The following is a 25,635-nucleotide window of genomic DNA, read 5'->3' as shown; positions in this document are numbered from 1 at the left end:
ATCTTGTCTGTGGTATTGACTCTGTTATCTCTAAGTCTGGGGGGACTTACTCTGGTAGTATGCTTAAATTGCCTGCCAACTGCTTGGAATGCTTGTTCTCTGTTGCTTTTGTGACCTGCCAACTCTTTGCTTTTTGCTGCTTTCGTGCCCTGCTTTTGCCCGTAGTCCTGAAAAAAGAATGCCAAAACCAAAACAGTCACGGTTCCTATTCTCTGTTTGAATCCACCGCAAAAGTCCAACACTGATGTGCAACTGTCACTATCTAGCTGTGAAAAATTATCAGCGTGATGTTCTGGTCTCTCAGTGCAATAAATGTTGCTGTTGGAAAAAAAATGTACTCACAAGTGCAGAATAAATTCGCAGAAACAGGGAAAGCACCACCAGCACGCTTTTAGGCGAGCGAGTAAACAAATATAAATAAATACTGCGTGAGGGAAAAATAAAAAGTATTTTGTGCAAACGGGAAAAGCAGGAAGGAGCCAGAGCGAAAAAAAAAAAAACAGAGAGAGAAAAATAATTAGTACGGAGAAGAGGCTGGAAATATTTCAGCAGGGAATATTTAAGGCACAGAAACCCAGTCACTACCACTTACTGCCCTCACAGATGAGATGCATTAATCGTGCACTAGTAATTTTTTGGCCCATTCATTCAATTCAATAGTGCGCAACGGCTCACGATTTATTTCGACCGCCTAATCTTATCAAAAATCGTATCTTATCAAAAATAGGCTGTAAGGGACCCTTGGTCGTGAGTACCTGGAGAAAATGAATAATGCAAGCTGTGTAATAAGTTCCGGCAAGAATAGGCAACGTATGCAAAAAGGATGCTGCGTTCACAGGCTTACGTCAGAACGCATTAATGCATGCAATACACAAAAAGAGGCTGCCGGTTGACCTAAATATCGAGATTTTCTATCCAACAAGGAGGGGGGAAAAATGCTGGCCCAGAATAATGGGGTGGACATTATTATGACCCTTCCGACCCGCAAAAAAATGAATAAAATTAAAATTAAATAAAAAGACCTGTGCATCAATGCGAAATCTTAAAAACTGCATCTGACTGCTTTCAGTACTGGTAGAAATTCAGGAATCTCAAACCGTCAACGTAAGTCTCACGTGATAATCAACTTGCGTATATTTAAATATACGCCATTTTACTGTTCACATTTTGCAATTGCATACCTCACATTCTGTTCCCTGCTGTTGGCCGCGTACAGCACAATAGTATAAACAAAACTTCGATACCCTGTATTGCTCATTTTCCGCCGATCGACACCCCTTTTCAGTCGGAAATATTATGCAGCACCTGCAGCAGCAGCAGATTTTCGACATCCAGATTTTTGATCGCACCTTTTTGATAGCAGTGTTTTTTCTTCATTTCACGCTTCGCGATTTAGGAAAAACGCGTCGACACTGAAAAATAATCCAGGGCCCTTCGCGCACCCGTACACTTTTCCTATTGTTGCTTTCACGTACTTTATTTTGCATATTGACTTCTCATGGTTTAGGGACCCTGAATACTTATTTCTGCTGATCTTTCGTAAGCTATATGATACCTGGCCAAGTGCACTTATCAGGCCTTTTTAATGCTCAACCTTAATACCCCATTTAGGCCTGTAAGGAGAAGATCACCGGGTGTCAAGAACAATCGCTCTTTAACTCACAAGACTTCGTTACAGGTTGGAAAGAAGGATCATGCGGCTTCAAGATCACTAACAAGTGGCCGAAAAAGGACCCCTGCTGCCAACAGTCATATTAAGTATGCCATTTTATGGAGAAAAGTCTCGCATCGCAAAAATAAACCTTGGGATGGGGACGGAGTTCTCCGGCTTAACAAAAACACCGATTCGGCAATAGTCAAAGATGAGGATGGCAATTTTCTTGGAAAGGTGTTTAAGGCATCGGAGAGGATCTTTGGGGAAGATGCATTTAAGTGTGGCTCCGCAATCGAGTGCCAATTAAACGGTGAACTTGAATCGAGTGCTGATTCGCAGTCGCAATCATCAGCCGATCTTTCAAGTGGTCTTACTATGAAGATGTCATCTGGGTTAAAGCGTCACAAAATAGATTCAATCCCCAGTTCGAAACGTGCGAAGCGTATTTCCACTATTTCCGGGCACAGCAGCGTGAAAAGTGGCTCGCTTTATCCTGCAAAGTCGGTGCTTGACAAAAAAAACTCCAGGAAGCAGAACTTTCTCTCTGATGGCAGCAGCCACTCATCCATGCCGTTATACAACATAGCAGAGATCAATAACCCACTTATAATGGACAGACCGGGGCAGTTCGGCCCTCCGGGTACTTTGGTAAAGGATGTTGTGGTGGATCCTGCATTATCGTGCAAGTTGAGGCCGCACCAAAGAGAGGGCATCAAGTTTCTGTACAACTGCGTTATGGGATTCAACAGCTTTGTGGGCAATGGTGCTATTTTAGCCGATGAGATGGGTCTTGGCAAAACGTTGCAGACCATTTCTCTAATTTGGACTCTTTTGAAGCAGACGCCGTATGTTGGCCAGAAGCCAATTATCTCCAATAAGGTGCTCATATGTTGTCCGGTGACACTAGTAGCAAACTGGAAGAAGGAATTTCACAAGTGGCTAGGCAGGAAACCAAACTCCCCGAGTGTTTTGGCCCTGGATGGTGCACAGCAAAGTTTCAGGCAGAAAGACAGGCAAATAGTCCATGGCTTTTCGAATACCAAAGTGTACAAAGTGCTTATAGTTGGCTACGAGAAGATGCAATCGCTTGAAAAGGAACTTTCCGAGGCGAAGTTCGATCTCTTGGTCTGCGATGAGGGTCACAGGCTTAAGAACTCTCTCAGCAAGTCGTTCAAGGCATTGCAAAGGCTGGATATCCGGCGTAGAATCATTCTTACAGGCACACCAATTCAAAATGACCTGACCGAGTTCTACAACCTCATCAGTTTTGTCAATCCCGGGGTTCTGGGAAGCTTCAAGGAGTTTCAGAAGAAGTTCATCAAGCCTATTCTTCGGTCCCGGGAGACTGGATGCAGAAGTAAGGCCGTGATTAGTCTCGGAAAGCAGAGAACAGAGAGTCTCGTGCAAGAGACGAAGAAATTCATCCTTCGCAGAACAAATACAGAGCTTGTGAAATATCTACCCAAGAGATCAGACTATGTTTTGTTTGTTCCGCCTTCCCGGCTCCAACTTGAGCTTTTCCGTTTGCTGGCCAAGACGAAGAAATACACAAAAATCATGGAGGAAGAGGAGGAACTACAACCGGCCGGATCACGTGCAAAGCCTTCGGTCACAAAGGACTCTCTCAGTCTTATGACCACCTTCAGAAAGATATGCAACTCGCCGTCTTTGCTTGAAGAGGATTCACTTTTCAGGGAAATATGTGATGATGCCAGTGGTTCTGGCCCTGGAAGTGCGTTTGCAGAGCAGTTGGGGAAGAAGGTGAAGAGTGGGAAGATCAACTTGTTGATGAAGCTGTTGACTCTGATCTATAGGAACACTCAGGACGAGAAGGTAATCGTGGTCTCCAACTTTACGCAGGTTCTCGATGTAATCGAGAAGACAATTCAGAGTCTTCGGCTTTCCTATTCACGACTAGACGGCTCTACACCTTCAAAAGACCGCTCAAAGCTTGTGGACAGCTTCAACAAGTCCACCAAAGAAGCGTGCTTTGTTTTTCTACTCAGTTCGAAGGCTGGAGGTATGGGGTTGAATCTAGTGGGTGCATCACGCTTAATTCTTTTTGACAACGACTGGAATCCGTCTGTTGACCTACAGGCCATGGCCAGGATTCACAGGGAAGGCCAAAAGAGGCATGTTAGGGTATACAGACTACTGACAAGCGGATGTATTGACGAGAAGATATTCCAGAGACAGTTGATCAAACGTAACTTGAGCGATCGTTTTGTGGATGACTCAGCATCGTCCGATGCCGATTTCTTCAGCTATTCCGATCTCCGTGATATTTTTACGGTGTCGGAAGATTGCCAATGTGGCACGCATGATCTTATGCTTTGTGGCTGCGATGGTTTGGGTATAAGGAGCTTGATTGCACACAGGACGACGATTTAGTTGCAGCAAATGATGAAGCAGAGGACGATGAACCTGAATCGTTTGTCACAGCATTAAAGTTCAGCCAAAACTGCGTGAATGATGAGAACGAGACCAAGAATAGAGCCAAAAAGCAGATACAGCGATGCCTTCGGGGGTTTAGGCACATTGATCCGGTAGCAGCAAAAAGTGAGACTCCAACTGATGATGCTGTTATCAATACTCTAGTCGTCGACCAGGACCCTAAGAAACCTTTATTAAGTTACATATTTGCTAAGTATTAGGTGGCAGTCATGCATTTCTTGTCATTTCTACTTGTAATTTGTACTTGCCATTTGTACTAGCAACTTGTACTTGTCATTTCTATCTGCAATTTCCACTTGCAAGTTCTACTTGCCATTTCTCTTCTTTATCACCATCTATAGACCTCTAATTATACAATACCTCTTATTTGTTCGCCTTCATTCTCGCTTCAATCGCACGAGCTCTTTGCTCTCTCATTACTCGCATCTTCTGTTGTGGGGTAAGCGAGTCAAGTTTATGCTGCTCTGTCTCTTTAAAGCCTCCCAGCGTCTTACCTCTGCCGAATTTCTTATCGTGAGATTCGGCAAACTGCTTTCTTGCAGTCTCCAATTCCTTTTCGTGCAACTCTCGCAGTTTCTCACGTGACTCGTCCTCTTTCTTCTTCAGTATTTCCTCTACTTCCTCCCTGCTTTTTGACCCTGGAACTTTTGCCGCCTTTTCCCAGTCGCAATAATCTTCACCTAAAGTGTTTCTAGCCACCTCAAATGCATACTTGGTCTTCTCATCTGCAGACATCTCATAGGCTGTGTACCCTCTCTCGTTCTTAATCGTGGGGTCTGCCTTCAAATTTACTAAGAGGACCTGGCACATGCGGCTTAAGCCAAAATGAGCAGCATAATGTAGCATTGTTTGTGTATTTCTGCCGTACTCTTTCTCTGGCAAAAGCCTAAAGTTTACTGGGACCTTGTTCTTGCGGATATATGCGATCAAAGAGGGGGCCTTCGACTTCTTCAAGAGTGAAATCAACTGCTTAGTGGTCTCATCATCCTCAGAACTGCCTTTGGAAACGTCAATTTTCCTTTGCTTCTGCTCCTTAGACTTCGCAAGATGTTCTCTTTGCCTCATCTTCATTTCGACTGCCTTCTTATCACTTTTCGGAATGTCCATCACTTTCAAATACGAAAGCTCACACCAAGCCCTTCTCAATTCTTTTGTCGTGGGCCTCTTTGTGGTAAATGGGAAGATTCTGACCCTCGGATCTTCGGCTTCTATTACTGCTTCGGGACCTTTTCCAAGCAGTGATTGCCGAGCATAAACTCCATTAGCTTTAATAAATATCCTGTCGCACCTATCGAGCAATGGTTTCCAGATTTTCAATAAATCCTGGACTTCTTCCCTCAAAGCTTGCTCGTTATATCTTCTCAATGTAGAACCTGCACTGTTTGCCTTTCCTCTTGCATTATCTGAAGTACTCTGTGATCCTCCCTGTTTCCTTCTGGTAGTGTACCTATGAAACGTTTTATGCTCAGCAATGTTCACAGATTGCAACTGTAACTCTTCCGGAGAGCCCTTGTTACCCTTTGTAACAATAGGCTTGTGATTGATGATGGCTCCTGCAAAATGTCCTCCCCCAATCATAAACAAGGCCGAAATACTGTTGTCCAGTTTCTGCTGAAACTTCTCACTGTTAAGTTCCATTAATTTTCTCATGGGATCACTCTTGCCCTCCTCTGCATCCAAAGTTGTTTTATACACTCCGTAGCATTTTCCGTCCTGAAGCAGCCCCGAATGAAAAAGCACAAACGGTGATTTTGTGAACAAATAACTTATCGATGACTCATCCAGACTATTATCTGCTTCATCAGTCACTTTGGTATTCGAACTCTCCTCTTCCGTGATCGTATCCAACTCATCCTCCGTTTCAGACCCGGAAATGCTCAACTGGTCCATTTTGGCCTCAAATTCGGTTTCGGTCAACAGTTTCTGCCCATTCCGTGCTCTTTTTTCATTGTACTTGTCCAAATCTGACAAATTATTACTCTCGACGTGCTTCTTGGTACTTGATCTTGCCCTAGGTTTTACTATTTTCGGAGGCCCAAAGCTCCCCTTCATCGTTCCATCATTGTAATTTGAAACAATGCTGTTGAGCGACCTTTTGTACTCCTGTTCAGATCTTTCCTCGTGGGTTAATGAATCAAAATACATCAACTTTAAAGATTTCAAGACTGAGTCATCCAGCCGATACACATATCTGGCTGTAAATGGCGGCTCTTTCTTACCTGTTCGTCCCCCCTCTTGCATAGTTGCTTTCTTGTGTTTGCTTGCCCTTATATGAATGTGACTGTGTCCTTGATATTAATGTAACGAGTGGCTAAAGGCAAGATGTGCGCCCGGCTTAAATTCTACTTGCCTGGGTTAAATTCCTAGTTTTTCAAATTCACTAACATGATAGAGCGACGCGTGCACAGTCGATCGACTTGAAACACTTTGGACTGGTATTTCTAATATTTTGGAGAAGACAGATGGGAAGTAGATAGTGAAAGTGTATAGCAGAAGTACATAGTAAAAGTGACGGTAGCTTAAAGTTTAGGTGATCCTACTGCTAACCTGATAGTATAACTATTTTCCAAATTTCAAACGACTTAGAGATTTGTTCAGGGTTCTAATTTCAATGTGGAGCCAGCTAATTCTTCAGGCACAATCATAAAATATAAAATGAAAAAAAAAAAAAAAAAAAGATCCGTCCTTTCCGGTTTCCGTTGAGAATAATCTCTAATTTTTTTCCCTTCAATCTGAAATTTTTCTCCATTCTCTCTCTATCTATCTGCAATTGCGATGCGATGCGCCGACTCCGGAAGCCACAGTTTCATTGTTACAGTTACTGAATTGTTCGCACAAAGTACAATTAAACGAAGAAACGGAAATATACCCAAATATATATGTAAATATATAAGAAGTCTATCCATTGCTTTATATATTCGGGCGTATAGTTTTCTAGTTCCACTTACTTAATTTAACAACGCCGCAAATATATTAGTCTTTCGAATATTTCTGCTATCTTCAAGACTCAAACATGTTTACATCTGCGTTTGCACTCGCCTTTTTTGCGGCAGTGTCGATTGCAACGCCAATAAACCAGCAATCGGCATTCTCATTGGATGAAAGCAATGCTTTATCTGTCCCGGAGTTCGCCTCAAGACCTGAGCTTTTCCAACTTCATAAAGACTTAATTCAGGTGTCCTCACTAAGTCGCCATGAGGAAAACGCAACTGCATTTTTATCTAAATACCTTAGTAACCAGGGACTCAATGTTGAGCTTTTAGACTCTCCAGCCGGCGGAAAAAACGTCTATGCGTATTTTGGTGAAGACAAGAATGCATCTGTGCTTTTGACAAGCCACATTGATACCGTTCCTCCATACTTTAACTACTCACTTGAGAGAGACGCGGAAAACAGGCTCAGGATACACGGCCGAGGTTCAACTGACGCAAAAGCTTCTGTTGCATCTCAAATAATTGCTGCAAAGGAGCTTGTTGCAGAAAAAAAGGTCTCGAGTGAAGATATCAGCTTCCTATATGTCGTGGGGGAGGAAATTGGGGGCCTTGGTATGGTTCCAGCCGATAAGCAACTCATAAAAGAGCATGTTGGTTGGGATACTGTAATATTTGGAGAGCCGACGGGAAACAGACTTGCCGTCGGACATAAGGGCATCTACTACTTCCAAATCAGGGTGTATGGCCGCTCCTGCCATTCCGGCTATCCGGAGCTCGGTGTGGACGCCAACAAGGCACTAATCGGTATAATGAATGATTTATTGACCACGCAGTTCCCTGAATCCAAGCTTTTGGGTAAAGCAACTGTCAACATCGGTGAAATTGACGCCAGCAATGCAGCAAATGTACTTTCTCCATATGCTGCATGCACAGTCCTCATCAGAGCAGCCAGTACTACTGACAAAATTGCTGCAGTCGTTGACCAGATTATTTCAAAGCATGAAAAAGATGCCATCAGGATTGAAACAGAGACCACCCAACGGGCAGACCCAACATATGTTGACTACGATGCTCCAGGTTTTAACCACACGTCACTATCATGCTCCACGGATGTGCCTAACATGCTCAACAGAGGCTTTAAGAGGTACCTCTATGGTCCTGGCCTTATCACCATTGCACATTCGGCCAACGAGTACATTCTCCCCAATATGCTTGAGCAGGGTGTTGATGATTACAAGAGATTGGTTTTGCACGCTCTCGGACGGAACTGATCTCGCTTTTTCCTGCTTTAATTTTGCTTTTATGTGTAAAAAATTGAGATCTCGCTTTAGAATTTATTTGAATCCGTACATTACTATAGGTTTCTAGAATGCAACCTGTCGTCCCGTTTCTATATCCTTGTCAAAACTATGGTATCGGAAAAATAGAGCAGCTCATGCCACTCCTTCCTTCGGTATTTGACAGGACTCAAACAAAGGAGGATCAAAATTGATCTAGCGTGGGCACATACCAAGAGTTAAGGAAACCTTATTCTTCTTCAACGGGAGTGGCGGTAGCGCGCATAATTGAATGATACAGAAGGAAAGGGGAAAAAAAAGAGAAAGGAAAAAGGAAAAGGGAAAAGGGAAAGGAAAAAGAAGTGGAAAGTTGTGAAAACGGGACTAGTGTGATGTTGGGCTGATGAGGAAATGTGGGAGCTTATATATTCCACTATGATTTGCATTGATTTCGATTTCACAATTTCCATTATTCTATTGTGTGCGAGACCGATTTTTATTTGGGAATTTTTTTTTTTTTCTTTAAGATGTGAAAAATTGTCAGTCCTAGTCTTCTCCGAATCATAAAGTCATTTCTATTATCTGTAAGCAATTCACTAGTGGCCAATATCTAAACTTTCTTCGTTGCGCACATTTTCAACATATATAAAAAATGGTACAGACCCCAACAGGAAAAAGAGAGCCGGCATGGAAAAGACTCGGGCTTAAAATAAAGAGAAGTTTAGCAGATGATCCTCTAGCTATAGCACCAGTTCATTTGGCGGGTATATCAACAGAAGATGATAGTAGTAGTACAATAGAGTCGGAAGCAACCAAGACAGAAACAGAGAGCAAAAAAAGAAAGCTTGAAAAATTAGATAAAGACCAAACTATAGAGACCAAAAGCGTTAAAAAGAGTAAGAAAGCACCAAAAAGGAAGAAATTGCCAAAGAATAAGAGGCCTGCACCTCCTGAAAAAGATCAACTTGCATACCTTCGAACATTTTACAAGGATAAGGAGCATTGGAAGTTTTCAAAGCAGAAACAGAACTGGCTTCTGAGAAATATAAGACAGATTCCTGAGAAGTATGATGATTATCTTAAGGCGTATTTATCAACGATGAAGGGAGGGTCCCGAGATCGACTTATACAGGAGATGAAGGAGGTTGTAGAAAAGTGGAATCTACAAATAGAGATTGCTGCGAAAGAGTTGGAGGAGAAGAAGAATGAGAATGTAAAGGAGGAAGGGGAAAATAAGGAGGAAAAGGGTGAAGAAGAAGAAGAAGAAAAAGAGAATGAGGATCAAGAGAATGAGGATAAGAAGGACGAAGATAAGAAGGATGAGAATAAGAAAGATGCTGATGAGAAGAAGGAGGCTGATGAGAAAAAAGATGAGGATAATAGTGTTGATGTGAAGTATGCGATGAGAGCTGCAGCATTGTATAATTTGATGGCAGGTGAAGAGATAGAAATAAATGGAATTGAAGAGGATGATGAGAAGGATGAAAAGGAGGAGAAAGAGGAGAAAGAGGAGAAGGATGAAGAAATTGAAAAACCCTCCGAACTTGTGGTGGAGGATATAGATGTCAAGGATTATATAAGCAAGGACGACTATCGAATTGATTTGGATGATATTGAGGATGATAAAGATGATGAAGGTAGGAATGATGATAAAGAAGAAGAAGAAGATAATGATGATAATAATGACGATACGGAAGATGATGAAAAAAATGAAGAAAAGAAAGTTAAAGCAAGTTCAAAAGATAAAGATAAAGATCACCATAAGCATCACAAGCACCACAAACATCACCATAAACATTCAACCAATCAAACAGATGGCGGAAAAAGAAAGAATCACAAGCATAAGCATGCCCATAAGAAGCATGGGACTGAGAACGGCAAGAAGTAAGCACAGGGTGAGAGTGTATTGAAAGTTGCTGTACTGATAGAGGATGGTGGAATATAGTAAATCATAGAGACGCCTCTGATGGTTTAGCGGAAGACTAAGGTACAGAAAAGCATTGACAGAGTGCGATGATCCGTTTACTAATATATATTAATTAGAATAGAGTAAGCATATTTGAGCGTAGCAACAGACGAAATTCCACTTGATTGCTCGGTTGTACTGATTTTGGGATTATTATTTATTATCAGTAGATGGGACTCGGATTCATGTAAGCGAGACAATAGGAGTGGAGAGAGCGCGAGTAAAAAAACACTGAGTACTCTTTTTTTTTTTTTTTTTTCTGACCTGGATCTAGATGCGGCCTGGATGCTCTCTATTTAGCCCACAGAGCTTATTCTGCACTAGATCACATCCCATCAGCATACTTGGGCCAGTATTCATAGTTAGTTGTTTTGGCCACATTCGAGCACGACACTGCATGAGTATTGTGTGCACGATTGAAAGAGAGCAGACATAGAGTTACAGCTTGGATTATCACTTCAGGGTTCTCCCCACATCCACATTCCACATCATATATCAGGCTACAGTTGGGAGATCAAGCACATATTTTGACAGGCACAACACGTAAGGCATGCCGTCATTCTCAAGGCTGTTCAATGGCATAGTGCATGCAGTTTCGACGGAAGATTCCGGCGGGAAAAGGCGGTATGGGGGCCGGTCGAGTGCCAGCATAGACACTGAGAGTGAAACAGATGAGTACCACACGGTGAAATGCAACCGGCTGAACCCGAATTCCAATATCAGGATAAGCCTGTGCGTGGAGTCGCCGCCCATAATGCTGTACGGCAAGCCGGCGGAAAGCTCCGGGGCACTGTTCAACGGTGCACTAGTTCTGGATGTGTTTGCGAGAAACTCAAAAGACATCCGGGAGCTGCTAGAAAGCCGGTCCGGGACGGCTGCAAACAGCATGCCCGTGTCGCCCGTGATGCCGCCGGCAACGCCCGATGGGCTCGGGCCCACTGCGTCGGTCAGTCAGCTCTCCAGGCAGCAACTTCGCCGGGGTTACGTCGAGTTGAGGCAGGTGAAGCTGTATTTTTTGCAGGTGGTGCGATACTCGAAGCCGTTCCTCCCGCACTCGAGCTCGCTGCAGCACTGCGGTGCGTGCCGCCGGAAAGTGACAGAGCTGGCCTCGTGGGACGTTCTCAGCCGGCGGACCGCTTTTGCAAAGGGCACGTCGCACAGTTTCCCGTTTGGATACTTGATTCCGGGAAAAGTGCCACCCACGACCGTCCTATCGACGCACGGCACATCGATCACCTACGAGTTGGTGTGCAAGGCTGTGTTCGTCAACCGCCGCGGTGCCGAGGACCTTATCAACCTGTCGCTGCCCGTCATGATAAGAAGAAGCATTTTCCGCGGTCACGACCACAATTCGCTCCGAATCTTCCCTCCGACCGACGTCACTGCCACCGCCGCCATCCCCAACATTTCCTACCCGCGGTCGACGTTTCCCGTCGAAATTCGCATGGATAATATCGCCACAAAGGACCGTCGGTGGCGGATGAGAAAGCTCAGCTGGAAAATCGAGGAGAGTGTGCGGGTAAGGGCCCACCACTGCGTGCAGCACGAGAAGAAGTTCCGCACTGCTTTGGAGGTGGCCAGGAAGAAGGTCAGGGGGCGGAAGTTTAACCGGAACAGCAACGGTGCCAATGGTCCTGCGTACAATTACTTTATAGGGAATTTCGACGATGCTGATTCCGGGAGGAGTAACTCTTCCGAGTCTACAGGGAGTAGTGTTGGTAATAGTAGTAATGCTGCTACTAGTAATACTGCTACTAATGTTGCTAATGCTGGTAGTAGTGTTGCTACCGTTGCTAATGCTGGTAGTAGTAGTAATGCTGCTACTAGTAATACTGCTACTAATGTTGCTAATGCTGGTAGTAGTGTTGCTACCGTTGCTAATGCTGGTAGTAGTAGTAATGCTGCTACTAATACTAATGCTACCACCAACACTCCTATTGCTACCTCTATTGTCTCACCCTCACGCCCACAAGATCCTCCTAATGCCACCCAACCCAGCAACTCGCACAACCAGCGGCTCGTGCACAACGCATCATCCGGCGTCGCATCGATCGTCTCGCCGGACTCCTCTGCGACACCGACTTTGTCGCCCTTTGCGTCCAATTGGTCGATCGACGCGTCGCCAGCTCAGGTCTCCGCCGGTATTGACGAGGCTGTGCAGGCCTCGCGGCAGGACGAACTCTACACGGAGGAAATAAGACTGCTCAGCTCGGGCGAAATGAAGTCCGGCTGGAAGTCAGACTTCTCCAATAAGGGCCGGATCGAGTTGGTGGTCGATGTCTCTACTATGGAGCTGATGTCGATGGGTTTTAATTCTGCAAACACGAATATCACCACGATCACGTCTGAGAACTGCAACTCGCCTCTTTTTGATCCGGCCACGTACCTAGAGGCCGACAGCAACTGCTCCTGCGATATCTCCGACCCTGAACTCGGCATCTACGTCAATCATAACCTCATAGTCGAGGCTGTAGTTGCCGAGGAGCTTGTGCAAAGCTCTACTTCTCTTAAAGGGGGTAGGCTCGGCTCCTCGGCCTCCCAGCCGGCTTCCGAGTCTGTATCCGGGCCCGAAACTGCCTCCAGACCACTAGAAATGCACGATGGAGGCACTGGGCCGGACTCAATGCGTGGAAACAGGCAGGATTACGCCAATCAGACGTCCGGAATCCCAACAGGCGTTGCCAGGGTCCTCCGCATGCAATTCAAGGTTGTACTCACAGAGAGATCCGGTCTCGGAGTTTCCTGGGACGATGAGGTGCCTCCTACATACAATGCGGTCCATACTTTGTCTCCTCCGACGTACGAAGAGGCCACTTCCAACAACAATACACCACTCTTGAGCTCCTTGGTCATCCCATTGGATCACGAGGTTTCGCCGGGCTCAGACGCCGATTCTGTAAGCATAAATGCTCAAGTTTCCAACCCAGAAGTCCCCAGACATGCCAGGGTCCGGAATCGCGGCCAGGTCGGCAAATCTAGTAATATCCACCTTCGCACCACTCCAAGCCACCTAGACCTTGGCTCCTGAGGCTGCACATACGTGTGTGTTTATACGATACTAACGCCTAGTCAATCTTTTTCTTTCTTTTAATCTCTATCTACGTCTTTACTACCCGTCCATCTCAGTTTCTTTGCAAGTATAGTACATTAATTCAGTAGCTTAGTGCAGTCTTGGCCGCTTGGCACTCCGATCGGAATGATATCCACCGCTATTCTGCCCTCTTCCTCTCTTCACACCTCTATCTCTATCATAGTCCGGTCCTCTGTTGCTTCTCCTATCTCTATAATTATCGCCATCTCTTCTTCTGCCAATGTCACTTCTCCTATCTCTGTCTCTGTCTCTATCCCTGTCTCTATCCCTATCTCTATCTCTGTCTCTATCTCTGTCTCTATCTCTGTCCCTCTCCCTATTCCTTTCTCTATCACGTGATCTGTCCACCATCCCTCGGCCATATCTGCCATCACCTCCCCTTTGAATATCTCTCTCTCTCTCATATTTCCTGCTGCCTTGTCTATCTCTGTCAGCTGGCATGCTATTATACATATAATACCTATCTCTACTATCTTCTCTCTCTCTCTTTCTATTCTGATCCTTCTGCTCTACCTTCTGCTCCATCTTCTGCTTCTCATTCTCTTGCTTCCGTTTGTTTTTTCCACCCACTGAGTCACCCGGAACTAATGCATTCACAGTTAAACCACGAATCCCGGCAGATACCTTCGGATTAACCAGATTGAACCGAAACATATCATACTCTAGCTCCTTCACCGACTGAGTAGCATCTCCTGGCTTCGATTCCTCGCTGTCAAACAATATTGTATGGCCCCCATATGTGGGACAAACAGCAAACACAATTTTCCCGTATGGATCGTCTAATTCAGCCTCTCCAGCTATGCTTGTGCCGTCTATACCCTCAAACGCATTTTGGCCTGGGGTTAAAAGCTTGGATTCAAGTAGTCTCACTGTCGACGAAGAGCCAAAATTCGAGAACTGCTTAACGACGACCATATACTCGGTATCTACCAGCAAAACCTCCGAATTATCTAATACCAAGCTAAACCATTTCGCAGAATCCCTCGAGCATATCTTTCCAATGGCACAGCTGCTGATATGAGTGCCCTTTTTGGTTGTTGAAAGTTCCATCTTGCCGTCTTTGTCCACCAATTCGAAAACATCAACAAACCCACACGAATCACCGACAAGTATCCGATGACCCGTGTATGACCAATCGAAATCCCGAAATCTGGACAAGTATGGAGATGTTGCAACCAGTACAAACTTAGGAACTCCAAATTTCTCATCCACTTCAAACACTGTTATCGCTTTCTTCGTGGAAAATGCTGCCAAGTACTCACCGTCGGGTGAAAATTTCACGTTGGTAAATTCTGCTACCGAATCGGAGGCATACTCGGAGGCAAAAACAATAGATGAATCCTCTATGGAGAACACCCTAATCTTGTTGTCGTTGCTGGTAGTCGCAAACTGTGTAGGGGCTCTGGGATTCCATGAAATGGAATTGATCTGTTTTGGTGCTGCGTTTGCATAATTCATGGATTCTTCACATGTGCACTTGATGGGGTCAAATTTCGACACAAATATGCTCTTGTCCGACCAGGTATATGCTAGATATGTTCCTTCCGTGTTCCATTCTAGGGCAAGTGATTTCATTCCTGGCCCTGCACTTTTCCGAACTGGAAGTGGTATTCGCTCTAGTTTGGAATAATTGTTCATCTTAAAAATAGTCCAGGTATAAACGTTAAGTATTCAGATTCGTATTCAGTTCCTTTCTGGCTGTATAGTTGTAGTTTGTGTTGTTCTTTCTTTTAAAATGGCATTTCCTTGTGATCCCGGCCCATTCTTCTAATCGGAATTACTGCTCTAAGCTAGACTCGAAACCTCGAAATGCTGAACCAAAAATGCGAGCAAGGGAAAATCGCGCGAAAAAAAGGAATAAATAAATAGGGAGGAGATGCAGAAAAGCTAATTGACAGGTGTGTATCTGCGAAAAAGTAAGCAAGGTGATCACAAGATCATAATTACAGGTGATTCTTCAGTCCTTTTTCCCTCATAGCACACAAACTATAGGACATATATAGAGGCTAAGTTAATTCATAATGGTAAGTTTGGCGTTTTTTGCGTGTGCTTTTGGAGAATACGTGTATACTAACAACTCATCTTTTTATATTAAAAGGCTCTTCAAACCGCAAGACAAAGACTCAGAAACGAGAAGTTTGCCAAGAGAAATGAGAAGCAAATGGGAAAGCCAAAAATGAAGAAGAGAGCTAAGAATGTTGCACTTCCCAAATGGGTTATTGGTAGGTATACGCATGTTTAATTTACGTTATGTTTGATCTCCTCTGATCTTCAATACTAACAATTGCCATTATTTTGAATATTCCAGGTCTGTTATGTTTCCTTCTAATTGGTGGTGGTCTTTTGGAGCTTATAAGGCTATTCCTATGATCATATTTAGGGTCAGATTCTAGAATAACTGGGAGCACAAGCATCAAAGGTATCACTTCTCGCTATTTGAAATGTGCTCCTGATGCCACCCTCTATGTTTGTACTATTAGGCTAATAATCTAATACATGTTGATTCTCATGCTGACATATATGTATGGCGTGTAGATGGGTTAATGGATGCGTGTAACAGTTTGGCTGTAGTGCATCCGTGCACCTGCAAAGCCTTTTTTTATTTCATCTCTGGGAAGCGAATTAGAATGCTACAAAAAAGCAGTAGAAATAAAGTAGAAAAAAAAAAAAAATACGAAAATAAAAGCTGGGGAAATCGCACTTAGCTAGATAAAGAAAACAAGGTCTACCTAGGATTACTAGACGACTTAAGGAAAAAAAGGCACGGCAATTTCAAGAGAGTCGGTTATTGGCGAAAGAATATCAAAGATGCTTTCGGTTTTCAGCGGGAAAGCAGCAGCAAAGGCGTCAATGGCAGCAGGTAGAAAAGCAGCCATTTTAACACAGCAAAAAAGAAACATCTACAGATTCCCACTGAAGAGTGACGTGAACATCACAAAAACAGGAAAGACAAAGATCGCGATTGGCCAGGGAGGACGTTCTTCGAGAACTGGGTACACTGTTTCCGTTTTTGGCGGATCCGGGTTCCTTGGAAGAATCATCACTTCAAAATTGGCCAAGCATGGTACATTAGTGGTGGCACCATGGAGAAATTCGCGTTCTATGAGGCATTTGAAGGTGAATGGTGACTTAGGTGTGGTGAACTATCATGAGTGGGACCTGCGGAACGTCCAGTCGATCGAGGAGTCGGTGGCACACGCCGATGTTGTGATTAATCTGGTTGGCTCAGAATTGAACACGAAGAATTTCTCGATGGCAGATGCTAATATTGAAGGCAGTCGGCGGATTGCAGAGGCGGCCAAGAAATATGGCGTGGACCGTTTCATCCAGGTCTCGTCGTACAACGCTAACCCAAAGTCTGAATCCGAGTTTTTCGCAACCAAAGGTGTCGGTGAACAAGTGGTGAAAGATATATATCCCGACGCGACCATCGTCCGGCCGGCACCAATGTACGGAAGGAACTCGGCGTTGCTTCACGAGCTCGTGCCGTTGACAAAGTTGGGCGGAAATGTCCTGTTTAGGCAAGAAATATATCCGACACATGGCCGGCAGGTTGCCGAGGCCCTTGAAAAAATCGTTTTTGACGATTCCACATTGGGAAAAACGTACGAGTTGTACGGCCCGGAGAGATACTCGAAGCGTGAGCTCCGGGAGATGATCAAGTACATGACGCATATTGGAATGTACGGATATTTCCCTGCTGCTACAGGATTTTCGATCCCGGCACCTAGATCTTTTATGAAGGTGTGGTGCTGGCTAAATGAGAAGTTCAATCCAAGCATGGAGTCTGTGAACATGGATACGTATCGCAGATCGACGATCGACCAGGTGATCGACCCGTCCGCGCTCACATACGAGGATCTTGGCATGAAAGCGGATGATCTTGCCGACTGGTTGTATTCATACGTGAAGCCTTACATTATATCACCATCGCAGAGTTTGAACCGGACGGTTTACGGCCGGGATGAGGTGTTGAAGCTCCGTGATTACGTGAACACGCCTAAGAACAGCTTTGACTTCTTTGATCTCAAGTCGTGAGCTCATACTACGAATTATTTATCTATTTATTTATTAACAATAAAGATATACTGCATTCTATGCAGCGAAAGCTTACTTTGATCTGGATTTTATTGCCGTTGATCTGTTTGTATGTTTTTTGGGTTGTTGACGTGGAAGAGATGTAGGTTTGATGGAGTAAGAGAAGGAGGAATGAATGTGAAGGAAATACGAGTCAGTACCTACATTGTTGATATTTTCCTGTATATTATATTCTCGTGATGACGGTTATTACTTTAGGCTGAGTGGTGGCATTTGAACAGAGTAGAAATAGAAATAATCAATCTTTTAGGGTAAAAGAGAATGGTGAAGAAGCAGCAATTAGGGAAAAAGAGCTGATGGTTGTCCTTTCCCTAATTCAGCACACCAGCTCATCCCAAATATTACGAAGATAACTGAAGAAGTTCAAGCTTCAAAGATAGTGGGCAGCAATCGATCAGTTAGCAGGCTGCATAGATAACCTACACGTGCAAACGGTACCCCCATAACACCGATAACGGCAATTCTATTAGTAAATAAATGTACAGACGGATAAAGTAAAAAGTACAAATGCAAAGGCAGTCAATGTGAGGCAGAGTCGGTGGAGCCAGAACCCTGGCTAGGGACACTTTCGGAAGACTCTCTCCTTTTGGTCCTGTACTCGCAACTGTAGCCCCTTATATCCTGGCCGGTAAGGCCAAAGGGCCGGTCGACGCTGTTTCCAGCCATTGTATCGGCAAGCCAGGGGTGGTTGCTCATGGATCCAGCATCAACACGTTTCTGGGGCTCGTAGTTGAGCATTGAGAGAAGAAAGTCGGCCACGCAGCGGGCGAGCGGCATCTCGAGAAAATACTCCTCATGGAGGATTTCCGGGAGAGTCCACACCTTCAACTTGCCAATGTGGCGAAGCGACTGGTACGTCTTGTCAAAAAAGTGCCGGGAGTACTTGCAGCGGCGGAGAAAGTCCTTTGGCGGCCACTTTCCAAGCAGCTCGATCATCTGGGCGAGGTGGTCGTCGTTTTTGTCGAAGCTAGCACCTCTCTGCGGGTCGAACAGGTAGTCACCCGTGATAAGTTCAAAGATGAGGCAACCACAAGACCATAAGTCCGCCGAGCACCCCCACTGGCCGCCCATAATGACCTCCGGAGCCCGGTAAGGCCTGGTCTGAATCTGTCGGTAGAAGTGCGTGTCGAACCAGCATGCATTGCCCAGGTCTGCGATCTTCACGGAGATCACCGAGCTGAGATCGTTGAGGATCGATGGTGACGACGACGAGCTTGCCGCGCGAGAGAAGCTGGTGTTTATGTTCGTAGAGTCGTTGTTTGCTAAGTTGTTGCTGAAATTATTTGTGGTTTCGCTGTTGCTGAAGTTGTTGGTGGTTTCACTGTTGCCCGAATTACTTGTAGTTTCACTATTTCCCACATTATTGGTAGTTTCACTATTTCCCACATTATTGGTAGTTTCGCTGTTTCCAACATTATTTGAAATTTCGTTATTGGCGTCGTTGTTGCTGAAGTTTGTGGTTTCATTATTGGCGTTATTGCTGGTTAAGTTATTTGCGGACTCGTTGTGGGCGGGGTCTCCTCCAGTGCTCGGTGCACCGGGTGACGGGGTCTCCCGGGCATCTACGTAGACTTCACCGGGGGCCGTGGTAGGCACTATGGTTGATCCCGTGGTGGGCCTACGGCAAGTACCCCCTGTTCCCCCTGCCTCCGACGTGCTCGAGTACGCCCGGTGCACGGAAAACGACCGGAAAAAGTTCTCGACGGAGCTGGAGGTCTCGACGGGAGTGGCAAGCGGCTTGGATATCCGCACCGGGGTCGTGGCAGTGGACTGTACCCGGCGATGGGCCAGCCCTGGATGCTCAAAGCCGGAACGCACGCCCGTAGAATGCATTCCCCCTGTATGCACACCCCGGTCCACCCTCAACGCCTCCACCAACGCCTCCACGTCCTTGATCTCCACAAGCACGTTCTCTGGCTTCAAGTCCGTGTGGATGATCCCGCAGTACCGATGCAAGTAGTCCAAGCCAAGCAGAATCTGCTTGCTGATTTGCTTTACGAGCGTCACAGGCAACCCGCCGTAACTCTCATGCAAAATTGTGAGGTCGTTGAGCTGTGACATGTGAAATTGAAGCGACTCAGTGCTGCTGCCCGCTCCAGCATCGTTGCCCAACCCGGAAGTCTGCGACGGAGGCGTCGAAGCGTCCCCTAAGCTCTTCCGTTGGATTTCCTGCGTCTTGTGGTCCTGAAAACTCTTGTATCGGGTCAAAAGCGACACCATGTTTTCTCCCAACACTTCAAACACCATGCAGATGTGGCTGCCGTTCGGGCCCTTGTGTATAAAGTGGTCTAGCAGCTGCACCACGTGGCTCTTGCCCGGGTGGTCCGCCGGCCCGCTGTTCACCTTCTCCAAGATCTTGATCTCGTCCTCGGCTGCCTCCCGGTAGTTTTTTGCAGACTTCACCACCTTGATTGCCACGTGTCTCTTGCCCGAGCCATCCCACGCCAACCACACCGTCGAAAAATGGCCCCACCCGAGCTTCCGCACGATTTCGTACTGCCCAAACACCCCGTACCGCTCCCCAATGAACACCGGATGGTACCCACCCTTCCTGTACTCACTCCGGTCTTCCTCCTTGCCCATACTCTTTTCATCCGCTGGAGCTTCGTCTTCATCGCAGGGGCATGCACTCCCGCTCCCTTCCTCTGTCCCAACATGCGTGTCGACCGTTATCTTTGGGGCCTTTGCCGTCTGCTGCCTCACATCCGCAATCGACTGCGACAAGTTGCTGTGCTTCTCTTCGTACTGCTTTGGCAGTGAGTGCTTTGAAAACGAAAGCCGTCTCGCAAACATCTTGAATCCTGACGGTCGGCCTTTCTGGCTGTACTCTAGTGTGTGGACCTTGTTATTCTTGCTGCTGCTGCTGCTGCTGCTCTCTCTGCTAATATTCCTACCGATGCTCTTGCTGCTAGTCTTGCTGCTGTTATTATTGCTATTCCTATCACTGTTTCCGCTGATATGCTTATTGCTATGCTTACTGCTCTCACTCTTGTTGTCACAGCTACCACGTGATACACTTGGTCTCAATTCCGACACGCTTATACTCACAACTGGTGTTTCTTCAGCACTTGTACGCTCGCTTGTTGTTGCCGTACCTATCACTGTATTTCTTTCTTCCTTCGTTTGTGCCAAACGCATCCTCTTACCTTCTTTATTCCCGTATATTTCTGTCCTTGAAATTCTCCTTTTATATATTCTATCTCATGTGGTTCCCGCAATTCTATTATCAACCCCTGATTTGAACCCAATGTAGTCAATTCTAATTTAACGAAAACCGGGAGGGATGGCCATAAAAAAAAAGCCTGGCTGTATCACCTATGATGATTAGCAATTCTTGCTTGACCGAGACCCTTGATATTTCTACCAGTTAAGAATCCCCTTTTTTCTGCCAATGCTTTCTATCTGTAAAAATGGTCTGTGTTCCTGCTCGGTGCGTTTCTGCTCGATCAATTTAATTCGGACCATCCCTAGTTTGTTATGCTTAATTTTTTCCCCCCTTTTTTTTTTCTTCTTTTTTCGAAAGTCCCAGGATACCGAAACCTCCCGCTCTTTTTTTTTTCTTTATTTTTTTCATTTTCTTTATCTGCTCTCACTTCATTCACTGGGGTCAATCCAAATCTCGCTACTCTCATTAATATTTTGGAGAAAATCAGAAATTCCCCACTAATCGGTATTGTCGTCTATCGGCCTTTAATTTTCTCTCATTTTAGTGTATTGAATTTTTCCCCCTTTCTTTTCGCATGATGTAACCGAGTAGTTCCGAAACAAAAAGCACTCAATCCTAATGGCGTATTTTCACGTGCCAATCTCGGTTTTTTCCTGTAACAAAAGCTTCACCACGGTTATCTGAAATATATCCTAATAGGTATATGGGGCATCATACACTAAGTATACATAAGAATTTGAATATCACCTGTACCCAGGCTGGATTTGCCTTGAGCAAAGTAACAATTTTGCATTTGCGATTTCTCACGGCAACAAAATGAAATAAAGGTCATGATTTTCTGGATCCCGTCCTCGAAACGGCATTGCAACACAATTTTCAAGTTTCATTCGGCGATCAGTGGTCAACTGCCCGTGTTGATGTTTAGTACAATGAAATGAAATTTCATGAAAACTGTCAGGCACACCACTTTCCGCTATTATTTTTACTACAATGTGGTCTTTGTTAAGTGTTTACATCATTTAAGATTTTACGCCACACACACACAAAAATCACTTATCAGTGACCTAGGGAAGAAATGTAGAAAACTAGAAAAAATGAAGTAATTGATACGAATCTTCGTATCTGTCGTGTAAATATGTATGTCTGAAAGTTGTAAAAAAGATAGTATTCCGTTCATGTCTACTATCGTCTAATATTTTTTCTCCTTGTTATCGGCTGCCGTTGGCCAAACGACCGTTCTTCGTACAAATCTGGGAGGAAAGGAAAATAGAAAATTGTAAGGCTAAAAAAAAAAGATAAATCAAACCAGTTTTATGCGGATTACTTAATCGAAAACTTATTTGTGTGAAATCATACTTCACTCGCGTACTGCTGAAACTGCTCTCACCCACATCAAAGACATATCTGCACGTGATTAGCATCTGTATTACTAAAAAATGGCCTCAGATCAGCTTATTTTGTATTCAGCGTTATCTGCATTGACTATCATTTTAGTCGGTGTCTTTCTCTCCAAAGGAGAACCCAAAGAGAGGAAAGTGCTTACGAATGAGAAATTCCAGAAGTTCCCATTGGTTGCAAAGGAAAAGGTCAACCACAACTCAACATTGTACACGTTTGGTCTTCCAAGATCGACTGATGTTCTTGGACTCCCCGTTGGGCAGCATATTCAGATCACTTCTGAAATCAAAGGTAAGAAAGTTGTGAGATCTTACACTCCAACCTCGCTAGATGAGGACGCAAAGGGTAAGTTTCAACTTTTGATCAAGGTGTACCCCAACGGTAACGTGTCCAGATACATTGATGGGCTCCAAATCGGCGAGTCGATCAAGGTGAAGGGTCCCAAGGGATTTTTCACCTACACTCCCAACATGGTTTCCAGTCTAAGCATGATAGCTGGAGGAACCGGTATTACACCAATGTACCAGATCATCAAGGCCATTTGCAACAACCCTGGTGACAAGACTGAGGTGAATCTACTCTACGCCAACGTCTCTGAGGAGGACATTCTTCTCAGAAAGGAGTTGGATGAGCTTTCCAAGGAGCACAGTAATATTCATGTTTATCACGTTTTGAACAAACCTCCTGAAGGATGGAGTGCTGGTACTGGGTTCATTGACAAGGATTTGATGGCAAAGAAGTTGCCGGGCCCTTCGGACGATAGCAAATTGTTGCTCTGTGGCCCACCTCCTATGGTTTCTGCGCTCAAAAAGGCAGCAGTCGAATTGGGCTTCCAGAAAGCCAAGCCTATCTCGAAGCTTGCGGATCAGGTGTTTGTGTTTTAAGTAATATTAGTGGCTGTACAGTAAATAATCGCTGCTTTGATTACATTGTCTTGCTTCTATTTTATATTTCTCGTACATATCTGTTTAATTAAGTCATAGCTGATACAGAAAGTCCGTCCAGCAGCGGCATCTCATCACTCGCTCAAACGCAACTCGCTGATCCTCTGGTCAAGAATGCCGGCTCCGGACTCTACTGGGCGGAGAATGACCTTGTCATGAAGTGCGTTAAGTGCCTTGATGACGTCATGCTCGTCGATCACACAGGAGATGTTAATCTCATTGGCACCCTGGGAAATCATCTCGATGTTGATTTTCTCGTCGGCCAAGATCTTGAACATGGCACCGGCAATGCCGATCAACTGCTTCATGTGGATCCCAACCAGAGAAACGATTGCAAGCCCGGTGGTGACGTCACACTCACCGTATTTGGTCAACTCCGAGATGGCCAAATTGAGGTTTCTCCTTCTCTCCTTGGAGTAATTCATTGCCATCGACACGTGGACCTCCGAGGTGGAGATCAAGTCGACCACGAGCTTGTGGCGGTCCAAAATACGGAAGACATTGGCCAAAAAGCCATGCGAAAGAGTCTTCTTATTCGAGTGAATGTTCAGAACTGCAATATCTGGCTTGGCCGTGATGGCGGTGGCCGTCTTACGCACACTGAACAGCTCCTGTGGCAAGTTCTCGGCCGAGATTGGAGGGTGTGGCGGTGTTGCCTCGCCCCTCTTGGCCACGTTGTTCGGATATATAACGGTACCGCGGCCGTTTGGATTCATGACATTCTTGATTCTAATCGGGATCTTGGCCTTGATCACTTGCTCCATGGTAAACGGGTGGATGACCTCGGAGCCGTAGTAGGTAAGCTCGGCGGCCTCCTCGGGTGTAACCGAGGAAAGAAGCTTGGCACTGCGGACCTTCCGCGGGTCCGCTGTGAAAATACCGTCCACCTCCTTCCAAATCTGGAGCTCATCGGCAGAAACTCCGACTGCACACAATGCTGCACACAAGTCCGTGTATCCGCGGCCCACCGAGTTCAACATTCCGCCGGGAACTGGGCCAAAGAAGCCCGTCAACACCGGAACAACGCCTGTTGGCACACTACGGACTCGAGATGCAATTTCCCGGGCCAATCTGGCGTAGAACTGTGGCTTAAGCTCGCCTTTCTCGTGCTCCGTTGGGTCTGGTATGCTGCCTTCGTTCTGCATCTCTCGCGTAAAACCTACCACGATATCCGACAAATCTAAGTACTCGGCCGGTGTGCCGTGATCTTTCAGCAACGCAGTCATGAACATGCAACTGAGCTGCTCACCACATGCCATAACAATGTCGTTCGTGCGCTCCGGGATCTCTCCAATCACACTGCATGCCTCCAACAGCCTCCGGACCGAGTGCACTGCCGCTCTCGTTTCTGCGATGAGCTTTTTCTGAAGCTCCTCATTCTTGATTCTTGCCTCTGCATTGTTCACGTGATCCGCCTCCACCAAATCAAGTGTCTTCTGGAAAGCTGCATTGCTCAAATCGTCCGCGCCCGACTCTCCAAACACACTGTCGCTCGTACTTCCACTCCTGCTGCTTCCTTCCTCCTCATCCTCTGCACAGCCTTCTGCTGCTTGCTCTGCTGCTCTCAAAAGCCGGCTTGTAGTGCCCTCTGATTTTGTTTTCGATGACCGGGCACTGCACACTATGGCAACCCGGTTATTCTTGAGGTGTGGGCTCACGATCTCATCGCAGATCTTTTCTGGGAACTTACCCACCGAGGTTCCACCGAATTTTTGAATAACCCAGCCTGATGTAAGTGCTGATAATGAGCTTGTGGATGCTGCTAAACTCATTCTGTCAATATCTGTCTTGTTTTCTTTTTTTTTCCTGGCCTTGTTCTAATTCTGTAATCCTCCTAGTGCTGCTCGTAACAACTGGAATTTTATACCAAAGACTGCTATTTAGTTCAATACTCTAAGTACCGTGTAACGTCTCGCTTTGTAATGGCCGAATTTCAAATACTCAAAACAACCTATCGATAGAGTCCCGTCCGCAGAAATCCTGTGCTCATATATGATTTACAAATTGTCCTTTCCTCCACATTAAATTTATATTTCTCACCGTACCTGGAAAAACAATACCACCCTGGTTTGCCCAACAATGCACTGTTCACCTAAACCTACCTGCTCCCTCGTCCTCTCTCGCAATTTTCACCTTGCAAACTCCGGAAACGGTATGAAAAAAAATTTTTTGTTTTGCGTACTCGCGAGAAACTGAAAAATGACTCAGTCTTACGAAAAAATAAAATAAAGCAAAAATAAGGATCGGCTAACTCGCGCCGATACATTTATTATGTTTCTTCTATCCTTCTTTCTCCGCCATTATGACGCAACGCAACCTTGGTCCCCTCCGGTTTCTGTTTCCCTATACAGCCACTTCCTCCCGTTATTGTGCACCCGGGCATCGGATTTCTGTTCTGAAAACTCTTGAATTTTGAATTTATTCATTCTTCACGTCTTTGGCACACTGGCTCAACGCATTTTACTTTTATCTATTATTACTTTATTACTACCCTTTTTTTTTACCAAACCAATTTTATCGTAATTTGTACTTGTATATCTGCCGGTACAAAGAAGCCCTTCGCCTCGTTCTAGTATCGCTGAATTCTTCTTTTTTCTCTTATCAGTTGGAATGAATGATTCTCTCCCCCAATTATTCGTACAGTATTGAATCGC

At 45.2% G+C, this 25,635-nt stretch overlaps 11 protein-coding genes across 11 annotated transcripts; 7 read left to right on the top strand and 4 right to left on the bottom strand.

The window, feature by feature from the left end:
• Nucleotides 1-1,585: 1,585 nt before the first annotated feature.
• On the top strand, nucleotides 1,586-4,308 carry BRETT_003482 (uncharacterized protein; the record flags this gene model as incomplete). The annotated part of the gene is made up of 2 exons (XM_041281989.1): nucleotides 1,586-3,946; nucleotides 4,018-4,308. The coding sequence occupies 2 exons, from the start codon at nucleotides 1,586-1,588 to the stop codon at nucleotides 4,306-4,308; spliced, it is 2,652 nt and encodes an 883-aa protein (XP_041135828.1).
• Nucleotides 4,309-4,471: 163 nt separating this feature from the next.
• On the bottom strand, nucleotides 4,472-6,349 carry BRETT_003481 (uncharacterized protein; the record flags this gene model as incomplete). The annotated part of the gene is made up of 1 exon (XM_041281988.1): nucleotides 4,472-6,349. One exon carries the CDS (start codon nucleotides 6,347-6,349, stop codon nucleotides 4,472-4,474), a length of 1,878 nt encoding a protein of 625 aa, XP_041135827.1.
• Nucleotides 6,350-7,121: 772 nt separating this feature from the next.
• On the top strand, nucleotides 7,122-8,312 carry BRETT_003480 (uncharacterized protein; the record flags this gene model as incomplete). Its single annotated transcript, XM_041281987.1, has 1 exon — nucleotides 7,122-8,312. One exon carries the CDS (start codon nucleotides 7,122-7,124, stop codon nucleotides 8,310-8,312), a length of 1,191 nt encoding a protein of 396 aa, XP_041135826.1.
• A 658-nt stretch (nucleotides 8,313-8,970) lies between these two features.
• BRETT_003479 (uncharacterized protein) lies at nucleotides 8,971-10,206 on the top strand (the record flags this gene model as incomplete). Its single annotated transcript, XM_041281986.1, has 1 exon — nucleotides 8,971-10,206. The coding sequence occupies one exon, from the start codon at nucleotides 8,971-8,973 to the stop codon at nucleotides 10,204-10,206; it is 1,236 nt and encodes a 411-aa protein (XP_041135825.1).
• Nucleotides 10,207-10,834: 628 nt separating this feature from the next.
• BRETT_003478 (uncharacterized protein) lies at nucleotides 10,835-13,312 on the top strand (the record flags this gene model as incomplete). Its single annotated transcript, XM_041281985.1, has 1 exon — nucleotides 10,835-13,312. The coding sequence occupies one exon, from the start codon at nucleotides 10,835-10,837 to the stop codon at nucleotides 13,310-13,312; it is 2,478 nt and encodes an 825-aa protein (XP_041135824.1).
• Nucleotides 13,313-13,444: 132 nt separating this feature from the next.
• Nucleotides 13,445-15,013, bottom strand: BRETT_003477 (uncharacterized protein; the record flags this gene model as incomplete). Its single annotated transcript, XM_041281984.1, has 1 exon — nucleotides 13,445-15,013. One exon carries the CDS (start codon nucleotides 15,011-15,013, stop codon nucleotides 13,445-13,447), a length of 1,569 nt encoding a protein of 522 aa, XP_041135823.1.
• A 383-nt stretch (nucleotides 15,014-15,396) lies between these two features.
• On the top strand, nucleotides 15,397-15,745 carry BRETT_003476 (uncharacterized protein; the record flags this gene model as incomplete). Its single annotated transcript, XM_041281983.1, has 3 exons — nucleotides 15,397-15,399; nucleotides 15,474-15,597; nucleotides 15,684-15,745. 3 exons carry the CDS (start codon nucleotides 15,397-15,399, stop codon nucleotides 15,743-15,745), a joined length of 189 nt encoding a protein of 62 aa, XP_041135822.1.
• A 438-nt stretch (nucleotides 15,746-16,183) lies between these two features.
• BRETT_003475 (uncharacterized protein) lies at nucleotides 16,184-17,413 on the top strand (the record flags this gene model as incomplete). Its single annotated transcript, XM_041281982.1, has 1 exon — nucleotides 16,184-17,413. The coding sequence occupies one exon, from the start codon at nucleotides 16,184-16,186 to the stop codon at nucleotides 17,411-17,413; it is 1,230 nt and encodes a 409-aa protein (XP_041135821.1).
• A 579-nt stretch (nucleotides 17,414-17,992) lies between these two features.
• On the bottom strand, nucleotides 17,993-20,611 carry BRETT_003474 (uncharacterized protein; the record flags this gene model as incomplete). The annotated part of the gene is made up of 1 exon (XM_041281981.1): nucleotides 17,993-20,611. The coding sequence occupies one exon, from the start codon at nucleotides 20,609-20,611 to the stop codon at nucleotides 17,993-17,995; it is 2,619 nt and encodes an 872-aa protein (XP_041135820.1).
• Nucleotides 20,612-22,075: 1,464 nt separating this feature from the next.
• Nucleotides 22,076-22,921, top strand: BRETT_003473 (uncharacterized protein; the record flags this gene model as incomplete). The annotated part of the gene is made up of 1 exon (XM_041281980.1): nucleotides 22,076-22,921. One exon carries the CDS (start codon nucleotides 22,076-22,078, stop codon nucleotides 22,919-22,921), a length of 846 nt encoding a protein of 281 aa, XP_041135819.1.
• A 134-nt stretch (nucleotides 22,922-23,055) lies between these two features.
• On the bottom strand, nucleotides 23,056-24,753 carry BRETT_003472 (uncharacterized protein; the record flags this gene model as incomplete). The annotated part of the gene is made up of 1 exon (XM_041281979.1): nucleotides 23,056-24,753. The coding sequence occupies one exon, from the start codon at nucleotides 24,751-24,753 to the stop codon at nucleotides 23,056-23,058; it is 1,698 nt and encodes a 565-aa protein (XP_041135818.1).
• Between the last annotated feature and the right edge of the window lie 882 nt (nucleotides 24,754-25,635).

Source organism: Brettanomyces bruxellensis, chromosome 6 (assembly GCF_011074885.1).
Source record: "Brettanomyces bruxellensis chromosome 6, complete sequence".
Taxonomy (NCBI): domain Eukaryota; kingdom Fungi; phylum Ascomycota; class Pichiomycetes; order Pichiales; family Pichiaceae; genus Brettanomyces; species Brettanomyces bruxellensis.
This window is presented reverse-complemented; position numbering and strand designations above follow the sequence as displayed.